General features: G+C 37.5%; 1 protein-coding gene across 1 annotated transcript in view; it reads right to left on the bottom strand.

Annotated features, from left to right (window-relative positions):
* Positions 1-21,570, bottom strand: part of CUBN (cubilin) — a 299,720-nt gene that overhangs the window by 75,717 nt on the left and 202,433 nt on the right. The window contains exons 41-50 of the mRNA XM_001377343.4: positions 21,349-21,495; positions 20,159-20,349; positions 19,655-19,838; positions 15,887-16,061; positions 11,708-11,886; positions 10,651-10,860; positions 8,710-8,850; positions 8,066-8,247; positions 4,868-5,039; positions 3,640-3,846 (exon numbers count right to left, since the gene is read on the bottom strand). Coding sequence (XP_001377380.2) covers positions 3,640-3,846; positions 4,868-5,039; positions 8,066-8,247; positions 8,710-8,850; positions 10,651-10,860; positions 11,708-11,886; positions 15,887-16,061; positions 19,655-19,838; positions 20,159-20,349; positions 21,349-21,495 — 1,788 coding nt within the window. The remainder of the gene's footprint in view (positions 1-3,639; positions 3,847-4,867; positions 5,040-8,065; positions 8,248-8,709; positions 8,851-10,650; positions 10,861-11,707; positions 11,887-15,886; positions 16,062-19,654; positions 19,839-20,158; positions 20,350-21,348; positions 21,496-21,570) is intronic.

Below are 21,570 nucleotides of genomic sequence, written 5' to 3'. Positions count from 1 at the left end.
CCATCACTGGGACTGGGTTAGTCCACCTTGGGTTCTGGGATGAATCCGGGTCCTCTAAGGCAAGGATGGATAAGGATTCTGACACGTATAATTCATGATGAGATCAGCCATGGGACTGGTCCTGCTCTGACCTTATGCTCCATGTCTAATTTCTGGGAGTGTGTGTGTATGTTGGGGGTGGACTACTAAGCCCCTGCTGTTTATTCCATTTCTAGTAATTGTATTCTTGTTTCGTTCTTTATGTCTTTGCCTTGGTTGCCCGTCTGTCTCTCTGTATGAATTTACTTGTCCACTGTCAGTCCTCTCTGATACAAACCATCTGCCTGCCTAGACCCTTCCTATAATTGACTACTAAAGTCTCTCCCCAGCCCACTACCTGCCCATCTGCTGAGATACAACTCCTGTCACCTATTGGCTGGACTTCCTTTTATTGCTTATATCTGAGAACTGTCTTTATTTCCTTTCTCCTTCATTGCTCTCAGTGGGCTGATTAGTCTGTGTTCTGGTCATTCTAGGTCTGGCTGCTTCCACTGTCAAATCAGCTCTTCATTTCCTGACCACAGTGACAAAATGGAGAACCAAGGACAGACTTTAAAATTAAAAACATCTCTTGGATAGACTCAGTGAATTAAATCTTTTCTATTCAAGCTAAACTTCATCCTTTAGAAGGGAAATTATATATATATGTATATATAGATATATATTGTTATTTACATGTATTCTAATCAGCATTTATAGGGCACCCCTTGAACAAACACTCATCTTTTCTCCAATTATTCTGTCAAACCAATTTCATTGAATTTATAAATGAACATCAAAGTTTAACTGACGACTACTAGGTTGGAGGAACTGAGCCTGTTGTATTGGTTGATCCGTATTTGGTTATTGCTTGCTTACTTGTTCTCGGAATTTGTCTTACTTTTTGGTCTCATTGACCACTGCTTGGGGCTCGAATTTAAGCTCTGAACACCTAAAAAGAGCTGACACATTTTCTGCCTGAAATACTTCAGTCTTATCTAGTCCTTTACGAAGGTTCAGTTCCTCCAGGTCATCGAGCATTAACATTTTACGTTGCCCAAACATATGAGCTTTTAACAAAAACACACACTTGCATAGTCCTTTAAGGTTTATAAAAGACATCTCTCAACAACCCCAACTTAGGTAGTATAAATATTTCTGCTCTGAGCCTCAGTTTCCTCATCTGTAAAAAAGGATCTGAACTGAGGGTTCTTGACTTGTTTTTATTACTCATTGTTTTATCTACTAGGTCACTGGGATTGAACTTAAATAGAAAGAAACTCTACATAAGGATCTCTGCAAACTGTATATTGATTTAGAAAACTACACAGTAAAATTATCTATGTTCTATTCTATTTTTTAATTTTGTCAAGTATTTCCCAGATACATTTTAGTCTGGTTTTGTAGTGCTCTGAGTGTTGCTACCTATAGCAGGCTGCACATTCAACACCCCAGTCTTATATCAAATTGACCATTCTGCTTCTTTTATAGCATTAACCACTAAAGTTTTTTTATTTGCTGTAATTGGGTTTTGGTAAGGGTCAAGGACAAATCTTTAAATTCAGAAATCTCATGATTAGCTTTCAATGAACACTTTGATGAATTAAAATCTTCTTAACTTTTATTTTGCAGTATTGTAAGTATAATTTATCTTAAATTCTTGTTTCTCTTTTTTAAATAGGAAACAGAGAGCTAAGTAAGTGAAACTCTAGCATGCAGTTGATAACTTAATAGAAAAGGGGCTATTTTTTTTCTCTTTTTCCCTAAATTAGTTCTTCAATGATCTTTGTTAACAGATCTTGCCAAGAAAATTTACCATCCTAGATCCAAATGGTCTTCCTCATCTAAAGGACTGACTGACCTCTATGGAAGGTTGCTCAATACTAAAAATGTGTTTTCTGTGAGTATAACAGATAAACAGATAAATATTGCTTTCCAATATGAACTCTAGCTATAAATCTACCCTAATAGATATGATGCCAAGCAGATTGAAGACCAGTGCTTCTTCATATTCATATCATATCCATATTCATATCTAATCATTAAATAAAAATATTTAAGAATTATAAATAATAATGTCTACTGACAAAATCCCCTAACATTATCCAATTCCCTTAACAGTCTAATTTAAGTGCTGAAAAGAAGTAGGTGGAAAGCCAAGCCTGGGAAGCCCATATTATGCAATCTTATTTTAGGGGTGGGAAACTCCAGCAAACAGATGGCTCTGGTTTTTTAAGATCATTTGGGACAAAAAAATAGCCAAGCCTTTCCATAAATTATCAGAATACAGCTAGGTTCCAATCAATGCAAATAATAAATTCCATGATGTGAACACATTAATCAAATTCATACCACTTATTTCCATTGGGCTAGGAGTAATTATCATACTCTACATAATTATAACTTCAAATAGTATTAATTCAAGCACATGTTACACCTTTACAGGATTCATTTTCCATACTAATAGGGACATAGCTGAACTTTCCTAATTTGACCTGGCACTAAAATGAATAAAAGTGATGACAATGATAACAATAACTTCTATTTGTATAGATTTTTATGATTTACAGGGGTCTTTAAGTATATTATCATCTTTAAGCCTAATAATAACCCTGCTGGGTAGGTGCTTCAATTACCCCCCATTATACATATGTGAAAACTGAGGTCCTTAAAGGTTGTGAAGAGTACGGGGTATATAGGTAATTCACATCTGAGAGAGTATTCAAACAGAGGTCTCTAACTCCAATTCTAGCCCTCTAACCACTGTATCATACTGTCTCACAAAACAGAACAAGTTGAACTATCTCTTCTAGAAAGGGCTTGCAAAGGATTTTCTTGCTTCCAAATTCCCTCTTTTTAACATGAAAACAAAAAAGTTGAGCAGTACTGAGATCAATTCAGCAAGGTTTTTAGGACAGAAGGCCAATTCTCCTTTTACATTAACCTACTTTTCAAATAACAGTCTCAAACAGACTGAGGTAAGCATGACTTGATTTGAATTTCAGATTTTCTTTATAAGAGAAAGAAAGGAGGAAAAAAGAAAGAGAGGGGGTGGGACAGGGAGGAAGGAAAGAAGGAAGGAAGGAAGGAAGGAAAGAAGGAAGGAAGGAAGGAAGGAAGGAAGGAAGGAAGGAAGGAAGGAAGGAAGGAAGGAAGGAAGGAAGGAAGGAAGGAAGGAAGGAAGGAAGGAAGGAAGGAAGGAAAGGGGAAGGAAGGAAGGAAGGAAGGAAGGAAGGAAGGAAGGAAGGAAGGAAGGAAGGGAGAGAAGGAGGGAGGAGGGAAGATGGAGAGGAGGGAGGAAAGAAGAAAAGGAGGGAGGAAGGAAGGGAAGGAGGGAGGGAACAAAGAGAAAAGGGAAAGAAAGAACTGCGATGTTTCAAAATAAGTTGAGCAAAAATAAGACCTTTGTTTTAATGTTAATCTTTCTCAGACTGTATCACATAAAATGCATTTGCTTTGGTTGGGCAGATACAATTTTGTTACATCTATTCTCCAACCCTGTACATACATACTGTCATTCTTTATGCATGCTTGGCCCTCTGTAATACTGATAACTGTCACCTCTTGTCAGAATATTAAAGGTGGACTGATCCTAGAAAAGTTGTCTCTGACTGGACTCACCTATTCTGAACTCCAAGGCATCAAAGTGGCAGGCTTGGTGGTCCTCTAGATGGAACTCCTCAAAGGAAATGTAAATAGATGAGTTATGCTCATTTGGATTGCTGATGGTCCACTCACAGTTCAGGTTCTTTGTATAGTTTGTAACCCCATCATAACCAGGAGAAGTAAAGATGCCTCCAATGGGAGCTGTAAGTAGCCCACCACACACTATGGTGCCCAAAAGAAAGAAAATAAAGAGTTAGACACAGGTCACAAAAAACATAACAACACACACATGCACACACAGACACATACAAATATTTATCTTTCTCTCCATGCTTTGTCAGAGGATTAGATTGTCATCAACCTGTGGAGAAAGGTGCTTATAAGTTTACACAGGTGGGATGTGGCAAAACAAACAAAAAAAAAACAGAGGACTCAAAACTCCCTTCTATTAGTATTTCTGCATGCTAACTCTTTATCTCCTTTTATGGGGTAGAAAAGCCTTTAGAGATGAGGCAAAATTTTCTCAATTGGACCTAATCTGGCACTCCTCTCAGAGGTGTGTTTCAAAGTGTGGGAGTAAATTATTGAGCAGACACACTGAGATGCTTGCCAGCAGTTCTCTGACCCAAATATTCGAATTCGCAAGGAGTAAAAAGTTGAACTACCCAGGAGATTCTCATCTTTTGATCTCATCATTGTGAATGTTTTTTAAATGTGAAAAACAATCCAATAACACTACTCTGAACTATAAGAGAAAAAACCTTGCAGGCAACGATCACATCCAGCCTGTTTTGAAGCCTGAAGTGTACATTGACCTTCCCTGGAAATGTGTATCTAGAAGTAGAAAGGCTGACAAAGGACTCTATTCTCTTCCCTAACTAAATCATTTCTTCTTGTGAACTTCTTTCCTTCATTATAAGAATACCTCCTCAAAACTACAGAATGACCAGAGTATATAACAGGTCTTGGGGAAAATAGAATCATTCAGTAACCTTTTTCACTAATTTTTAAGTTTTTATTTAATTTCTAAACTCACAATAATAAAATCAAGTGGACTTTCCTATGATTGGTACACTGCAGTGATTTCATGTTTTCAGTCTTGTCTTAACATCAATAAATGCCCATGACATTGGTATAAATTACACACAGAAATTATATTGCATTATTGCTCTTTTAAGTAGAAATGTGCATAGTTTGAATAGAACAGATTAAAATGATCTTTTCTCATTAAATCTTGCATTACCTGCATCTTCACTTGATGTATAGGAGGCACTGAAGCCACCATAGGGTCTGGATCCATCAGTGACAAACAGAACTCTCATTGTATTCCCTGAAGATTCTATTGAATTCCTTGTGAACACGTGACTACACAGTTTCTCTAGTTGGGGTGAGTTGCTCCTAATGCCGTTGAAAACCTATTGAGGAAAAATCCAGTCAGCACACTCTGTGGTACTAAAAAGATCCTGGAGATAACTGTTTTTAAACCCAGACTCACATTTTCTCCAAGGAGATCCTCTGGGAGGGAAGAAGGAAGGGAGGGAGGGAGCCTATACACTATATCTTGCCCACCTAAATTAATCCATAGGCATGCATTTATTGAATGCCTGCTGTGTAACAGGCATTGTGACAGGTTCTTGCCAACAGCCATAAATCTATTCCCTCTGATGCCTCACGTGTCATATGCTCCTGTAAAACTAGGATTGTCCCATAATGTCATTCTAACTAGCATGCCAAGCAGCTGAATGGCCACCGTGGACTTTGCAACCATAGCTTTAATTTTATTTGATTCAATTTGACAAATATTTAATCATCTCTTTCTCTTTTGAGGCAATGTGCAAGGCACTGAGGGGAATGCACAAATAATCAGAATACCACTTTTACTATAGTGTATATATATATACATATATATATTTTATATATATATATTGAGAGAGAGAGAGAGAGAGAGAGAGAGAGAGAGAGAGAGAGAGAGAGAGAGAGAGAGAGAGAGAGAGAGAGAGAAGTACTCCACAGGTTGTCCCCAGACCCTCCTCCATGCTGACTTGATTCTCCTCAGCCATCCTGCCTACATAGGTCTCACAGGACAAAACATCACCACCACTTGCCACAAGCTAACCTTAAGACTTGAAAAGTAATCCCTTAAAGAACATCTGTCTAGCCTCAATTCTTTGCCTGGACGAATTCCTCATTGGGTAGCATACTCCCACCCCTTCATACTTTTTACATCTTGTGATTCTGAACTGACTACTGAAGTACATACCCTATTCCTTATCCCCAACTGCTCCCTCCTAATCCTCTTCAACTCTGCTGCATAAACATCCCCCTAAAATCCCATCCATCTCTTCCACTTTGATCTCTGGAATATTCCATAATTAACAATTTGTTTTCATATTATAATTTTTCCATTCTCACTCCTTCCACTTTCAGAGTCCCTTTAAGACCTGGCTTCCCTTTGATAACATGGTATCCTTGAACAACCTTTCCAGCATAAATTGCATTTCTACTCATACTCCCAATACATTGGTTGTGATAGAGGAGTCTGAATACTTGTTCTTGCCTATTGCCACTTCTCCCTCTATCAATATTACTCAGAATCCTCTCCTCCTTTGAGAGTCATATGATACAAATTTATCACCCAATCAAGGTGTTGGTAACCATTATCTACCAACCTCCAATACATTTTCCTTCCTTCCTAATGAGTTCAATGCCTGGCACTGTTTTTCTTTCCACCCCAACTCTTGCTCTTATACTGGGGACTTTGACATCCAGATTGATCCTCCCTTAAATACCCAAATTTCCTATTTCCTCAATATGCCCAACTCCAGCTTAGCAACACACAAATGGTTATACCCTTGATTTTGCCAGCATCCATAAGAGTTCCAAAATTTCCATATTTATTAACTCCAAAATTCCTTAACCTGATAACTTTTTTATTATTTCATCACTTCCTCTGACTTACAACCTTGTTCTTATTGCAAACTCATCACTCTGTCCCTTGGTTTTCTCATAGCATCACCCGTCCACGGACTATCTTCTCTGACATTACCATAATTTTAGTGCAGGACATCATCACCTCATGTTTAAATTATGGCAATATCTTGTTGATGGGTCTAACTGCCTCAAGTCTCTTCCCACTCCAGTCCATTATCAACCAGCCACTAAAGTGATTTTCTTCAAGACCAGGTCTAATCATGTCACTGTGGGAAATGCAGCCATTTTTTTGGGTATAAATGCAATCCTTTTTATCTCTAATCATTTCTAAATGGACAAAGTCTTTGTGTGTATGCCTATGTGCTTATTAGAGTTGAATTTCCTACTTATGGATCACTTTGGTTGATAAAAAGGTTAAATCTCATATAGCCTTCTGAAATCATACCAGTTAGCACTCAGCCCAAAGCCATAGTGTCTAAATGAAATTAGACTGAACAAATAAGAGTATTAGTAATCACCGGAGATGCTCTTCACAGCTAGGACAGCTGTGTTGCTGCTGGGGCCAATAATGTTAAGCAACTTCATGAAGGGCATTAGAAGTAAAGCAGAGCATATTATCCTAAGTGTGTGCTAAACCCTGAGATAGCTTGTGCAGCCCTGGCTCCCACAGCTAACTAGAGACAAAAGGACTGGACAAGAGCCTACAGAAGGGTAACCAGAATGAAGCTGATGAAGGGAATTCCATAGTAACAGAGATTAAAATTAATCAGGACTTTTTAATCTGGGAGGCAAAGAGAATATGAAAAAAGACATGATTGAAATTTACAGAATAAAAAACCACAACATGGTGAATGTTGGCGTATAAATAAAATTTTAATTCAAAGTAAAGGAAACCGCATTTTATAAAATAGGGTAGTAATTTGTGAAGCATGTTCATTCAAAGGAGGGAAAATGAGAACATTTTAAAAATAACTCCCCAAAAGGTTTAGTAAGGCTAGATCTACAAATGAGAGATCAAAACAGAGAAGAAACTGGGGATGTTGGGGTACTTTCAATTCTTTTTAAGACTGATATTACAGGCAGCAAGTTTGCTTTCCCATGAAATATCCATTAGTGCTACTGTCAGATACAGACTACTGAGCTAGATAGAACAATGATCTGGTGCAAGGCACTATAGAGTTTTCAAAAATAAGCTAATGTTGTGATTGAGACCCCTGTTCATCTGTCTATTGCCCTGTGACTACATTTTCTTTTCCTGGTGCATATAAGACTTTTAAAATCTTCTTTAGTTCTTAAAATTCATCATTGTTAATATAATTCCAAGGGTGGTAACCACTGGTGAAAATTTATGTAGGAGGCATCTTTTGTAGCCCAATATTCCATCCTTGTGAAATTCTAAGAAATTGATAGAGATTCAAGTGTACAATGCAAATGACATTTCAGAAAAAGTTTTCTGATCATTCTGTGTCAGCTGTAATAAAACATATTCCTGACCACTCCAAGCACTTACTGTCACATATTCATTATCACACAATTGATGGTTGCCCAGCCTCAAGTCATTAAAAGTCAGAGTAACCCTTCTTCCTTCTGGCACAGTGATCCTCCATTCACATACTCGACTATGAGAATTTGCATTAGGGTATCTGGGAGAAGTGAATATCCCAGTGTGTCCATATATATCCCCTCCACACTCTGCAAAGCACAAAAATTAACCTACTTAGTTTGAAATGACCTCTTCTAGAAAAAAGGAATAACAAGAAACAATAGTCTAGGATCATTTTATATTTTTATGTTGTATGATTATTCAATGATTACCTGAATATATTTCCAGTCATTCATATAATAATTCAATAATATTGACCTTTCTTATCACAGATTAAAAACAGTTTAAAAATATTTGCTACATTTGAAACCATTGTAACCTTTAAAAAAGTGTAACAATTGTAGTATAGGTTTTAAGAGACAGAAGAAAAAAGAGTTATGCAATTATTAGCTTATTTAAGGAAAGCTACTTATTTTACCTGAATTTCCCCCTTTTCATAAATGTTTATTGATTTCATTTGTTTTTGCCTTAATTCTCTAAGAAGAACATACATCTACTTATTGAAAAAAATTGACCAGGTGTCCTTAAAATGAGAATACAATGCAACTCACCATCAGGGCTGGCTTCAAAGACCAGTCTGAATCCTGGGGCACTGATTGATTCATTTGTGACAAACTTGACGAAAGCAAAATTATTAGAAGTGTCAATAGCCAGAGGAATGGTATTTCCACAGTACCTGCCCAGGACATTTCCTGAGGAAATAAAATGGGAGTAAGAAGCCAATATTAGAGACTAAATCCAATAGGTCGATTCTGGTCACAGCTTCTGTGTGCACAGTATTATAACAAGTAGGAACCCAATAGGGTTATAAATGAAGAAATGGGTCTACCTTTGAAGAGCTGACAATCTTGGCCATGAAGAGAGGAACAAGCATAAGTGGCAGGTTGTATATACAAATAATAGCCAAAAATAAATTTAAAAGTATAGCCCTTTCCCCAAAACTAAGGCATTCTTGTTATGCAGGAAGTAAAGCTCAGTGTCCAGTGTATGAGAGGTGGCAATCATTATATCTTCATAAGAAGGTAGCCCAAGAGTTGGGAAAGATCTTAAAGGCCTTTGAATCTAAATTTCCAAGTTTACAAATAAGGAAACTAAGGCACAGAGCTGTGAAACAACCTGTTGGGGGCCACAAGGCTAGTAAGTTCTGAAGGTAAAATTTCTGATTCCAGAGCTAGTGCCCTGTTTGGCAAAGACCATTTTGAATAGATCTTTCTCCCGAAGAGCCTCTGTCTGGAATGTTGTGTTCCATCCTGAGTGTCACCATTTAAGAAGATCATAAAAAAAATTAGTTCAAGGCCACAGGAAAGTATAGGGTTGGGAAAGCGTGATATAAGGAAACTGGGTTTAAAGAGAAAGCCTGGGGGGCAAAATCACTTTCTTCAAATATTTGAAAGGTTATTTATTTGGAAGTTGGATTAGATCTAGTCCTCTAGTCTCAATATAAAGAAAGAACTTTCTAAAAATCAAAACTCTCCAATAATGAAATGAGTGATAAGGCACTGAATTCTCCATTCTTGGAAGGGTTATGATAGAAGCTAAATAAAAACTGTGCCAGGGACCTTACTCCTGTATGGGGTGGGAAACTGGATTAGATGACTTCTCTGGTTCTTTTCAGTGATAAAATTCTACGTTTCACACATATATACATACATACAGTTAATATATATAATCAATTTTTATATATATATATATATATATATAATTTTATAGATAACATACATATATGTATAGATTATATATTAAATAAAGAATAATACATATTGATATATGCATAAATATACATATATATATTTACACACATGTATACACACACACACAGTGTCAGGTGAGTTTGGTCATTAAAATGACTCACAGCAAGAAAGAAACCAGCAAGGACTAATGTTTCTAGGAACCCCCAAGGCAGGGTGGACATGCCAGAGCCAACTTGAAAAGTCTTGCAAGAGTCAGTTGTTAAATTCTCAATGTGAGCATTTATACATTAGAAATCAACCAATATAAAAGAGAGTTTGATTTTATTGTTAATTGTCTAAATTTAAGAAAATATTAATAATGCAGAATAAAATTACATATATAGGTGGAGGGGAGAGCCGATTGTTAAACATGTTAGCAATCTCCTGAACTGCTCTATAAACAATGCTGGGGCTCAGTAGGAGTTCAGTAGAAGGCTCTGGGAGTGAAGGATTTACTGAGGGCTGGACGTCTGTTCCCTAGAAGCTAACGACGATAACAATAACCACCAGGATTTATAGAGCACTTTTAAGGTTTGCAAAATGGATGCTTTACATCAATTTTTATCAATTGAGCTTCACAACACCCCTCCCCCAGGCGGGACAGAAGAGTCTAGCCTCGGGGGATTCTGGGTAGGAGAACCCCTTTTCCATCTGGGCTGTTTGCTACTCAGGGAGGATGTGCTCCGTGATGCCCACATAAAGGAAGGAGGATGCTGGTGTGTGAAAGCAGACCCAGAAAACTGACGCAGACATGTTACTGACCAGATTCATCGCCCTCCCGGATCTCTACAAAGTCCTTTTCACAATGGAAAGAGTTTTGAAGATTCAGCACATCAAAGTGAAGAGTGAGATAGTGCCCTGATGGACCCTGGAGAAACCATTCACAAAGCAGATAGTCAGGATAGGGATGCTCAAAATATTGTGGACTTTCAATCACACCATTCTGTCCCATGACCATTCCTCCACAGGAAGCTGCAAAACAATGAAATGAAATGAAATTTAAAGTGTGTGTGTATGTGTGTGAGTGATCTCTTTTGTGACAAAGTCTCTCTTGTTCTTTGAGGAATAATGAAGCCTTTCCTGGTGCCTCTGATTAGAAATTAGCCTGCTTGCTTTGGACCTTCGTATCACCTCGTAAACATTTTCCACACTGAATAACGTGCTCTATTTTATACTCATATTGTTTGTGAATGAATTAAATCACCTCAATTACGCCGGCAGCTGAGCCTTGACACCATGAACCATCTTACTCATCTTTGGGTGTCTCACAATGACCAAAACAGAGCTCTACTCACAGTGAGATATTTAACACCCATGGTTGTTCCATTGGCCTGGACCAAAGATAGACCTGCCAAATTCGAGTTTTAGTGAGATTTTAACAAGTTTGCCTTAAAATCCCCAAACTGGCACACAGTCGTGATTTTCAAGGTTTTTAGGAGCTAAGATGGAACTCAAAACTAAGAATGATTCTCAAATTTTAAAGGCAAATCTAAACACTGCTATATGGCTTAGCTGATCCTAACCTCTGAGAATTATACTTCTGGGATTTATAAAATTAACTAATAGAGTAACAAGAATAATGGATTGAACTTTAGTTTCTACAAAAACAAAAAGATGTGTAATACCCAAGAGACATTTTTAAATGGAACATTAAGATAATGTATAAAATTATATAAATGATAATCTACTTTTATAGTACTTATCAATATAGCAAAGACAAGAAGGCAAAGACAAGGTCCATTAAGATAAGATCATGCCATTTCATTGCCTTAATTTTACAATGATTATTTTCATATTGAGTCATAAACAATGTTGTTACCTATAGAATACTTGGCCTTGAATCCAATATGGGTGGGACTGTCATCAGTTCGAAACCGTAAGTAAATGGCATCACCTGAGGACAATACACTGCTGGGCAAAGATGTTCCACAAAATCTGGAGAGTATTGGTGCATCAGAATCCCCACCATTCCTCAATTCAAGGTAATTGGAAGTACAGCTGAAATGGAAGGAACTCTCAGTCAATGTTAAATTGATCCTAGAATTCTAGCATGGGAAGGAACTTTAGAGATCAATGTTTTGTATCCATTGGGGAACTAAATATGTGCATATGGCTAAAGTGCCTCACATCCACCATTCAAACAGTACTCACAGGTATATGGCAGTAAATATGACAATCTAGGTGAAATAGGTGACTATTTACAGAAATATAAACTGCCTGGATTAACAAAAGAAGAAATAGAATACTTAAAAAAATTCTATCTCAGAAAAAGAAATTGAACAAACCATTAAGGAAATTCCTAAGAAAAAATCTCCAGAGCCAGATGGATTCAAAAACAGTACTCGTATGGAATAAGATATAATGACAAAGGCAGATTAGTTTATAAATCATTTTGGGTCCTATGTAACAGTAACCTTCTTGACCATATGGGAATCTAAAGTGGAGCAAAAACTCAGTCTTAAGATCATCTCATCCTTACAAGGAATGGAAAATTGTCCATTTACCTTCTTTTTTTACTTTGTATCTGTTCAAAAAATCATGAGAGTGTAATAGAATGTCCCCAAATTAGCTGCTTAGAATTTTACCAAAAGAGAGAGAGAGAGAAGAAAAGGAAGCAGATACTTAGCATACATTCATGGAAAACATGGAGGTAGATGTGGTTGCTGTGTGACCCTGATGGATATACCACTCTCTTTGGACTACTAAAGGATCAAATGAGACCATATTTGTAAAACACTTTAGTGCTGTGTCTGGCATATAGTAGCAGGTGCTTAATAAATGTGTGTTCTCTTCCCCTTTTCCTACATGTCATAGGAAAGATTCAGTGTTTGCCAAAAATCTCTGAATGGAAAATAATATGAGCAAAATACCCTTAAAACAAAAATTTGTAAAACACATATTGATATAGAAATAGGGAATGTTTACACAATTTTCTTAACATTCTATGAAATACAGGGAAACACCCTGCTTGAATAATAATTTTTTATACTTTATTCTACCCCTTCAACACCTCTTTCATCAGTTGCCTTTTGCTACCCCAGCACAGACCCTTATACTATTGGACATACCTTATACTGTATATACATTTCTCTTATATTATTGAATAAAATCTGCTAATTGGCCTGTCTGCCTCTGATCTCTACTCTCTATGGTCTATCTTCCCTACAAGTGCTCAAATAATCTTAATGGCACAGCCTTGATCATGTTGTTCTCCTGTTCACAAATTTTCAGTGGCTCCTTATTATATAATACAAAGCCCTAGTCTAGAATTTAAGGCCTTTAAAAGTCTAATCCCAAGTTGCCTTTTCCAGTCTTATTTCACATAACTCACTTTCACAATATTCTACATTCCAACCCAGCTGGACTGCTAGCCATTTCCTGGCTTCGCCTTGCCACTTACATTGACCCAAACAATCTTTTATGACTATTTCTTTCTTATTTTCTTAAGTGGAGATCCTTAATTCTTATAGGGTTCCATGTTCCTTCCTTCCTCAGGAATATCTCTCTCTCTCTCTCTCTCTCTCTCTCTCTCTCTCTCTCTCTCTCTCTCTCTCTATCTCTCCCTCCCTCCCCCCTCTCTCTCCTCCCCTCCCATCTTCCCTCTCTCTGTCTCTGTATCTTTCTGTCTCTGTCTCTTTGTCTCTCTGTCTGTCTCTGTCTCCTCTCTCTCTCTCTCTCTCTCTCTCTCTCTCTCTCTCTCTCTCTCTCTCTCTCTCTCTCTCTCCCTCTTTCTCTCTCTCTGTCTGTCTGTCTCCCTCTCTCTTCATGGAGTATTTTATCTGGATCTTTCTTATTCTCTTAGCATGCTATGCTATTATAATATGTGTTTATACAATTATAATATTCCTTACTTGAGAGTTTGTGAGAGGGAGAAAATATTAGAAAGCACTCTGAAGATGGCATCTGGAGAAAGTTTGGTTTTTATATTCTAGACATAGAAAGCACGTAGGGGGCATAGAGATTAGAGGTGGTGTGTCATATGTGAAAAAAAGCAAGAAAGTCAGTATGGCAGAAGCATGAAGTATGAAAAGGGCTGCAATGTTTTCAGAACTGTAGAAAGATAGGAAGGACTAGACATGATATGAAGAGCTTTACCCCCCCACCCCCAATTTATAATTGACCTCAAAGGCAATAGAGATTTGATGGAAGATTTGATGGAAGGCATGGTGGTGCTGACATCATCAAATCTATATTTTTGGACAATAATTTTGCTGGCTGTGTGGAGAATGGACTGTGGTAGGGAAGGACTTCAAGCTGAGAATCCAACTGAAAGCTACTGCAATAGTCCAGGCAAAGTGTACTGAAGCTCTGAATTAGGGTGTTTTGTGAGTGCAGAGAGGGTGACATGGTGTGGAAAAGGCATTGTAAGATCTGGCATCTGATTAGCTATGTGGGGTGAGCTGGAGGGAGGAATCAGTGTCAATACGACCGCTGCAAATCTAGGTGACAGGATGAATGATGGTTCTCTTGACAGCAGAGTGACAGTCAAAGAAGGTAGGTTTGGAAGGAAAGAGTGATTTTTGTTTCGAACACAGTTACGTTTGAGATGGCTTCTGGACATCCAATTTGAAATGTCTAATAGGTAATTGGTGAAATGAAATGGGAGTTCAAGAGAAATACCAGAGCTAAAGAGGAAGGTCTTAAAATTGCCTGCATAGAGGTGGTCACTGAACTTGTGGGAGCTGATGAGATATGTGAGTAAATAAATAGAGAGAAGAGAAAAGGGCTAGAACAAAGCTCGGGGAAACAACCAGAATTGTTGAACAAGATATGGATGAAGAGTAGACAAAGAGGACTGAAAAGGAATAGTCACATAGGTAGGCAGTGAATTAAGAGACAGCAATATCAAAGATGAGAGAGTATCTAGGAGCAGGTGTTCAGTCCTGTTAAACACCACAGAGAGGTGAAAGATTAGGAAAACTATTAATTGGGGCAAATTAGAAACCACTGGAAACTTTGGAGAAAGTTCTGTTGAACAATGAAATTGGAAGGCAGTTTGCTGAGGCTTTTGAAGTGAATGAGAAGCAGAAATAATACAGATAGCACCAAATATAGACAATGCTTCCAAAAAGCTTAACTAAGAAGAGGAAGGGATAGGATGATAGCTAGCAGGGATGGTAAGATTTAGGAAGGATTTATAAGGTTTTGGGAGGCATGAGTGTTTGGAGGCATCAGGAAGGAACCAATAAATAGGAAGAGACTTAAGGTTACAGAAAAGGGATGAAAATGGGGACAATCTACTAGAGAAGACTGGAGGGATAAAAGGTACATGTAGAAGAACTGACCTCTACAAGCAGAAAGACCACCTTTGATCAGATACTGGAGTGAAGGAGATAGTGGGGTACAGTATAACAATGCCCTACTATAATAGTTGCACATAATAGTTACTTAATAATTATTTGGATATGTAGAACTGAGAATCATTTGCACAGGGATGATAAGTCACTTCAGCTCTAGAGAGAAAAGAGAAGGGGATGTAACAGAGGAATCCTGATACTTAGTAGATATTAAAATCCTGAGTAGAACTATTAGCCAGATCTATGGTTTGGTGCCCTTTTTGAATTCGTTTTACACCATAAATCTGGATACCATACTGTGTGACTACTAGTACAGAATATGCCATTGTTGGCAAACCATCCCAGCTTTTTAGGTCTCAATGTTCCCATCTGTTCATCAAGAGTTTCATCCTTTCTGTTATAGAGATTGTGGGAAACTGAAGAGGTAAAAGGCTGTTTACATGTTGGCTGACTGAGTTGGGGCACACTCTGTAGCTTTACTGAAGAATGAAGGGGGTGCTCCCTACACTCTAGCACTGCCCTGTTCTGCTGGAAACTGGACCCACACAGACCTGAAGAATTTAGGGGAACAGATGCTCTATCTCCCTGCAGTTCTTATGCAGAATACGCTACCCAACATGGACATCATAGATTGTTCTGGGACATGACAGAGGGAGGGCAATTCTCTAAGGCAGGCTGGGAAGTGAAAGTCATTGACATACTTGGTGGATATTTCAATATTAAAGTGATCTTCAAACTGAAGCTTTACGAGCCTTCCACTTGGAACAGATATGGTCCAAATACAATCAGCATGCGCTGGATAGTTGTCAGGGTAATTGGGTGAAGTCACGTAGCCGTCAGTGTTGGAATCATGGAGGTAGATGTTGCCACCACAGGCTGTCAGGAAATACAGTCAACAATGTTACAGGCCATTTGATAAAAGAGAAACTGTCAGATGTCACAGATGGTTTTTAAAAATGGATTTATCCTCATTTCCCATCATATTTTCCTTTCATTTTACATCAGAACTGTTTTTTTTTTCACCCCTCAGGGTGGTGATACTGGATAAATCCTGAGTCGCCAATGATGGAACTTTTGGAGTGTCACCCTGATATTGGACAAACTGTGTTCTGTTACTGGAAATTCTATTCTTGTTCTGTTATTCTTGGCACTAGAAAAAACTGGCAAAATAAATCAGACTCCTTTCCCAAACATTAATATGTCTCAGTGGCTTTGGAATAAAGGTATGTTAAGTATACAGCATGTTAGTGCTTTTTACTAATTGCCTGATGATTGTTGATTTGTTCACCATTCTTTAGGTGCCTATGAATTTAAAGACCTATTTCTTCATTCCCATGAGAATTGGCGTATTGGGTTTCTGTGAGTTTTTGAAAGTACATAAATGAACATTTTTCTCACCTGGCGACACGGCCTTAGGACTTCCCAGATTTCTTCACCAACCTTTTTGGCTTCTTTTTGTGAACAGTTTCTCTCCCTTAGATTTTAAGCTCTGTGAGGGCAGGAACTATCTTCTTATTTTTATATTTATATCAGCAGTGTTTAGCACAGTGGCTTGCACACAGTAAATATTTAATAAATGTGCATTGGCTCACTGACTATATTCACACATATATATATGTATAAAGTTTTATTTCTATGTATTACTATATAATATGACATATATATATAATTCCAGTATAATTACTATATATACTGTATAAATTACATATATGATTTTATATATGTAGTATTGAAGTTGATTATATACATTGAAATGTACACAATATCTATGACATTTTCTATAAAAGGATATTGCGATTAAAAGCAAAGACCATTTAAAAAAACTTGTTTTTTCAATGTTGCTTTTAAAAAAACCCTTACCTTTATCAATTCTAAGTCAGAAGAGCAGTAAGTGCTAGCTAGGTAATACGGTTAAGTAACTCTGGGTCTTTATGACTCTAGACCTGGTACTCCATCCATCATGCTATCTACCTGCCCCCAAAGCTTTCCTTTTAATTAAAGTTGAAAAAAAAAACAGGGATACATTGGAAAGGCTGGAAGAATAGAGCAAAGAAGTCCACTTGAGGCAAGTTTTCTCATGCTTAGAGTAGAATTTTAAAAGAGAGGCTGAAGATAGCTCAACGAATGTGACCAACGTCATGGGAATTAGCAGAGTATGATGGGAAGAGTCTGAAGTTGGAGTAGATTTTCTAGGTGGGCAAAATAGAGGACCTAGAATGAGATTGTGTTGTCTGGGACTAATCAATAGGTCTAAAAATGGAAAAAAAAACCCCATAATTTCTATATAAATCTTAAGTTAATGGAAGTATTAAAAGCCGTGGAGGGTAATGGGGTCAGGGAGGGAAAATGGAGAACCTGTGATTTCCTTAGCATAGAAAACTCTGTGTGTGTCAACTTCCTTCACCATCGCAGACTGGAAAATCATAACTAATGTTCTGAATGTTGCCTGAGGCACTAAGAGGGAGTTTATGGTTAACACAACCAGTCTGGGTCTAAGGCAGAACTTAAATTCAGATCTACCTGACTCCAAGGCAAGGTCTCTACCCATTATGATACCCTATTTCTTAGGAGAGTAAATAAAATTTCAAAATATCAACCAATACTAAGCATTTACAGTGTAGAAGGCAGGGAATGCAAATAAAGTCTATGAAGTGGCAGAATATTTGAATTCTCATTGGATATTCCCATTGGCCTGGACCCCATGATCATAGTTTAAATTTAATCACAACTTCAAATAATGCAAATGAGACCCCTTTGGAGGATTCATTTACTCCTCAGGACCTAGCTGGAGGGAAACAGTACGATATTAGAGATACTCAAATATTATATAATTTCTAAATACTTGCTTTTAACATTGATGGTGAATGCCTCTGAACCTACTGACCATCATTCTAGGAGAAATGGGCTGTGGAGATGACTTGCCTCCATACAGCTCAAAGTCTGGCACACAGTTAAATGGATAGAGTTCTATGCCTGGCATCAGGAAGACTAATTTTCTGAGTTCAAATCTGGCCTCAGAAACTGCCTGGCTATTTGGCCTTGGGCAAGTCACTTCACTCTCTTTTCTCCAGTTTCTTCATCTGTAAAATAATCTGGAGAAGAAAATGACAAACCACTCTAGTACCTCTGCCAAGAAAATCCCAAAGGAGTCACAAAGAGTCAGATATGATGGAAATGACTGAACAACAAAAACAATAAGGGGCTTAATAAATTCTTATTGATTGGTGGATATACTTGCACATTTATCTTTCTGGGCTAAGTCTGGCAACCTGGATGAATTCCCAGTTGTGAGCTGCCAAAGAAGGCAGGCTTAGTTCAAAGATGATCTAAGAAGGGGAAGGAAAATGCCAGGATGTGTGAATAGATGGGGATCCTATTTTTTATGTCCCTCCCAAGGGAGGAAACTATGTTCACAATGGAGTGACAGCAATGAGCCCTCAGCCTCTGGCCCCTAAATAGGCAGAGAGCCTAAGAGTTGCTCTGCAGAGGATAATGAAAGATGCTCTTAGGCAGGGAAACAGAGAAAAGTGTATGAGGTTCTTTATGCTCCCATGCCTACGAGGGGACATCATTCACATCCAATTGAACTTCTGGAGAACATACAGGGAAAGTATACATTTAAAAAATGCTTAAAAATGGCTTTATTTTGACACCAGTGCTTATTGTCACTATGTGTTCAGGACACTAGAAATGAAGACACCGGGTCATTCTGGATTCCTAGTTGGTTTATTCTCCTTGGGGACACAAAGAGTTACTATCCTTGTTGACAAAATGGTAAACTTAGTTCAGGTTTCCACCAGTGTCAATCCCAAAGGTGTACTTATTTCTTTACTCCACTAGAAATTATATAATCAATGCAATTAAAATTAAATCATTAGAGTAGAATTAAATGCAATTATAATCAAATGTAATTGAACGATGTTTATCATTTATCCTATAATTAAATATAATTGACAACAGAGAAAAGAACATTCATTTTGAGAGGATATTTGTAAAGTACTTAGCAAGCCTTAAAGCAATATATAACTTCTAGCTTATTATCAGTAAGAGCTATCATTTTAGAGTTTATGATGTTTGCAGAATGGTTCAAAAGCAAGCCAACTGTAATTCCCAAGGCAAAGAATTTCTATTCCTGCAAGCACAAAATATACAATTTTTTAAAATTGGAAGGGAGCTCCAACCAGGTCCTTTTGTTCATCCCCTGCCTTTATATTCCATTTTTTCCCTTCCCTGCCTTTCTATGTATCTTGTATTTATGTAATGACTTTCTATATATTTTCTAGCTATTTTGAGTGTATATATGTTTCATCTTCTAATGGATCATAAGTTCCTTGAAGGAAAGAACTCTCTAGATCTTCAATCACTCTTCTGAGCACCTCAAATACCGCAAGGGATATGTTAGGTCCTAGGATATTCTAAGGAAATTATCACGAGAATGTGGTCTACTCTTTTTTAGCATAAATACTCACCTAAACTCTGTGCCTCATACTTGATCTTGAACCCTTGGCCTCCATCACTGTTATCAGAAACAAAGTGAACAAACATCTGATTGTCCGTGGTGTAGAGAGTGGAGAAGGGAGTGTTGCCACAGAAACGGCCATTTCCTTCCCTGGGTCCCAAAGCGGGAGACGAATTGTCAGGGCCATTTTTCATCTGCAATTGCATTAAAAATAATAAGATATAAATGCAGTTCCCTTACTAGCCATTCTGCAAGAAAATGTACAGCCCTCCCATCATTTTATGTCCTGAAAAGGGATACCTTACCCATTTGTTTCAAGAATATTGATTTTTTTTACATGAAGCTTTCAAATGAGGTAAATGGGAAAGGCAATAAGTAGAAGCACATAAGATAATACATGTAAAGTGTTTTGTAAAGCATAAAAAATAAACAAATGTAAATATATAAATGTTAGCTATTATTATAATTTTTCAAAATATTATCATTTTAAGAGCAGGAATGCTGAATGGCTTACCACCAAATAGTCACCATGATTGCATGAAGGCTCTCCATTGGGAATCTCAAATGGTTGTTCAAAGTGGACAGCAATGGTAAGACCACTTGGAACCAGGACATGCCAAGAACAGTTGAGATTAGGAGGGTAGGTTTCAGGGTAATTAGGAGATGTAATGACCCCTCTGCCTGTATGTAAATAGCCACCACAACCTTAATGAAGAGAAATAGAAGACAAGAGGCACTCTTAAAGGTTTAAAATACTTTTTATCCATTTTATCCATTTTATCCATTTTTATTTTTTTGAGAAATTCTCAAGGCCCACAAAAGTGTAACTATTTAAAGCCCATTTGGGGCATGAAAGGGATCTCTTTCCTTCCCTGACTAACTTATAGTGGAAACAAATATAATGGTAAAAGTGTCCTCTTCTAAACCTTTCTACATTTAAATGAATAATGTAAAGTCTAGCTTTGAGTATCTGCTTAACAATTTTATCATCTAAAATGTCTTAAAATGGAAGGCATGTTCTATTTCATGGACCACTTTTTAATCTATTTTTTTTGGTTTATGATGCAATCAGACTGTGTATTTAGAAAGATTTAACATCATCCATGTGCAAATGTAACTTTTCTAAAGTTCTAACCACTCCATACTGTCAAATTTGTACTTTAAAGGAGACAAGTTCAGTGCTTGGTTGTGGTAGGATTCTGTTTAAAGTTTATTTTGGCAAGAAAAGGCTTCTCAAAGGCTTTATATCAGTCATGTGTGAACTTCAGAAGCTCTTATACGAGGCAGTAAAGGATATGTGTATAGACTATGACTTTTCTCTGGGGACTAGCCCAACTAAAAAGGGAAAAATGTATCACCACCAAAAATATGGTGACCAAGGGACAAATTCTGGGCCTCTGTTTCCTCATCTGTAAAATGAGAATGTTAAACCAGATGGGCTCTAAGGTCCCTTCCAAATTTAAATCTATGATGCTATAAGTTTTTTCAGCCATAGTTTATAAAGATGGACCACAGAGTGGTTGCAAAACCCATGGAACCGAAAACTGGATTTTCTCTTTTCCTTGTCCACTCTACTGTGGGTTTTAACTGTGGCCCATTTTCTACGTTGAAGATTTGGTACCCTGCCATGGTTTCCTTCTATTTTTAGCTCTCCTCAGCGAGGTGGAAGATATTAAATAAAATATATATTTTAAAAAATCTTACTCTTATGAAAAGAAGCGTTAAAACCTGCACCAGTTACACTGAAGTCAGATGTGAAACGAATGAACAAGTACTCCCCAGAAGATCTGATGGGTCCGGGAACTTCTCGCCCACAAAGGACAGTCAGCTGCTGATCAGCATTACTGTCTCCTATGACCAGAGAAAGGAAGAATCGGCATTAAAATACAATTCCTTAAGACATCATTCAGTCAACATTAGAAACTC

The sequence above is a fragment of the Monodelphis domestica genome, chromosome 5 (assembly GCF_027887165.1).
Source record: "Monodelphis domestica isolate mMonDom1 chromosome 5, mMonDom1.pri, whole genome shotgun sequence".
NCBI lineage: Eukaryota > Metazoa > Chordata > Mammalia > Didelphimorphia > Didelphidae > Monodelphis > Monodelphis domestica.
Note: the sequence above shows the minus strand (reverse complement) of the source record. Positions and strands in the feature narration are given on the sequence as shown.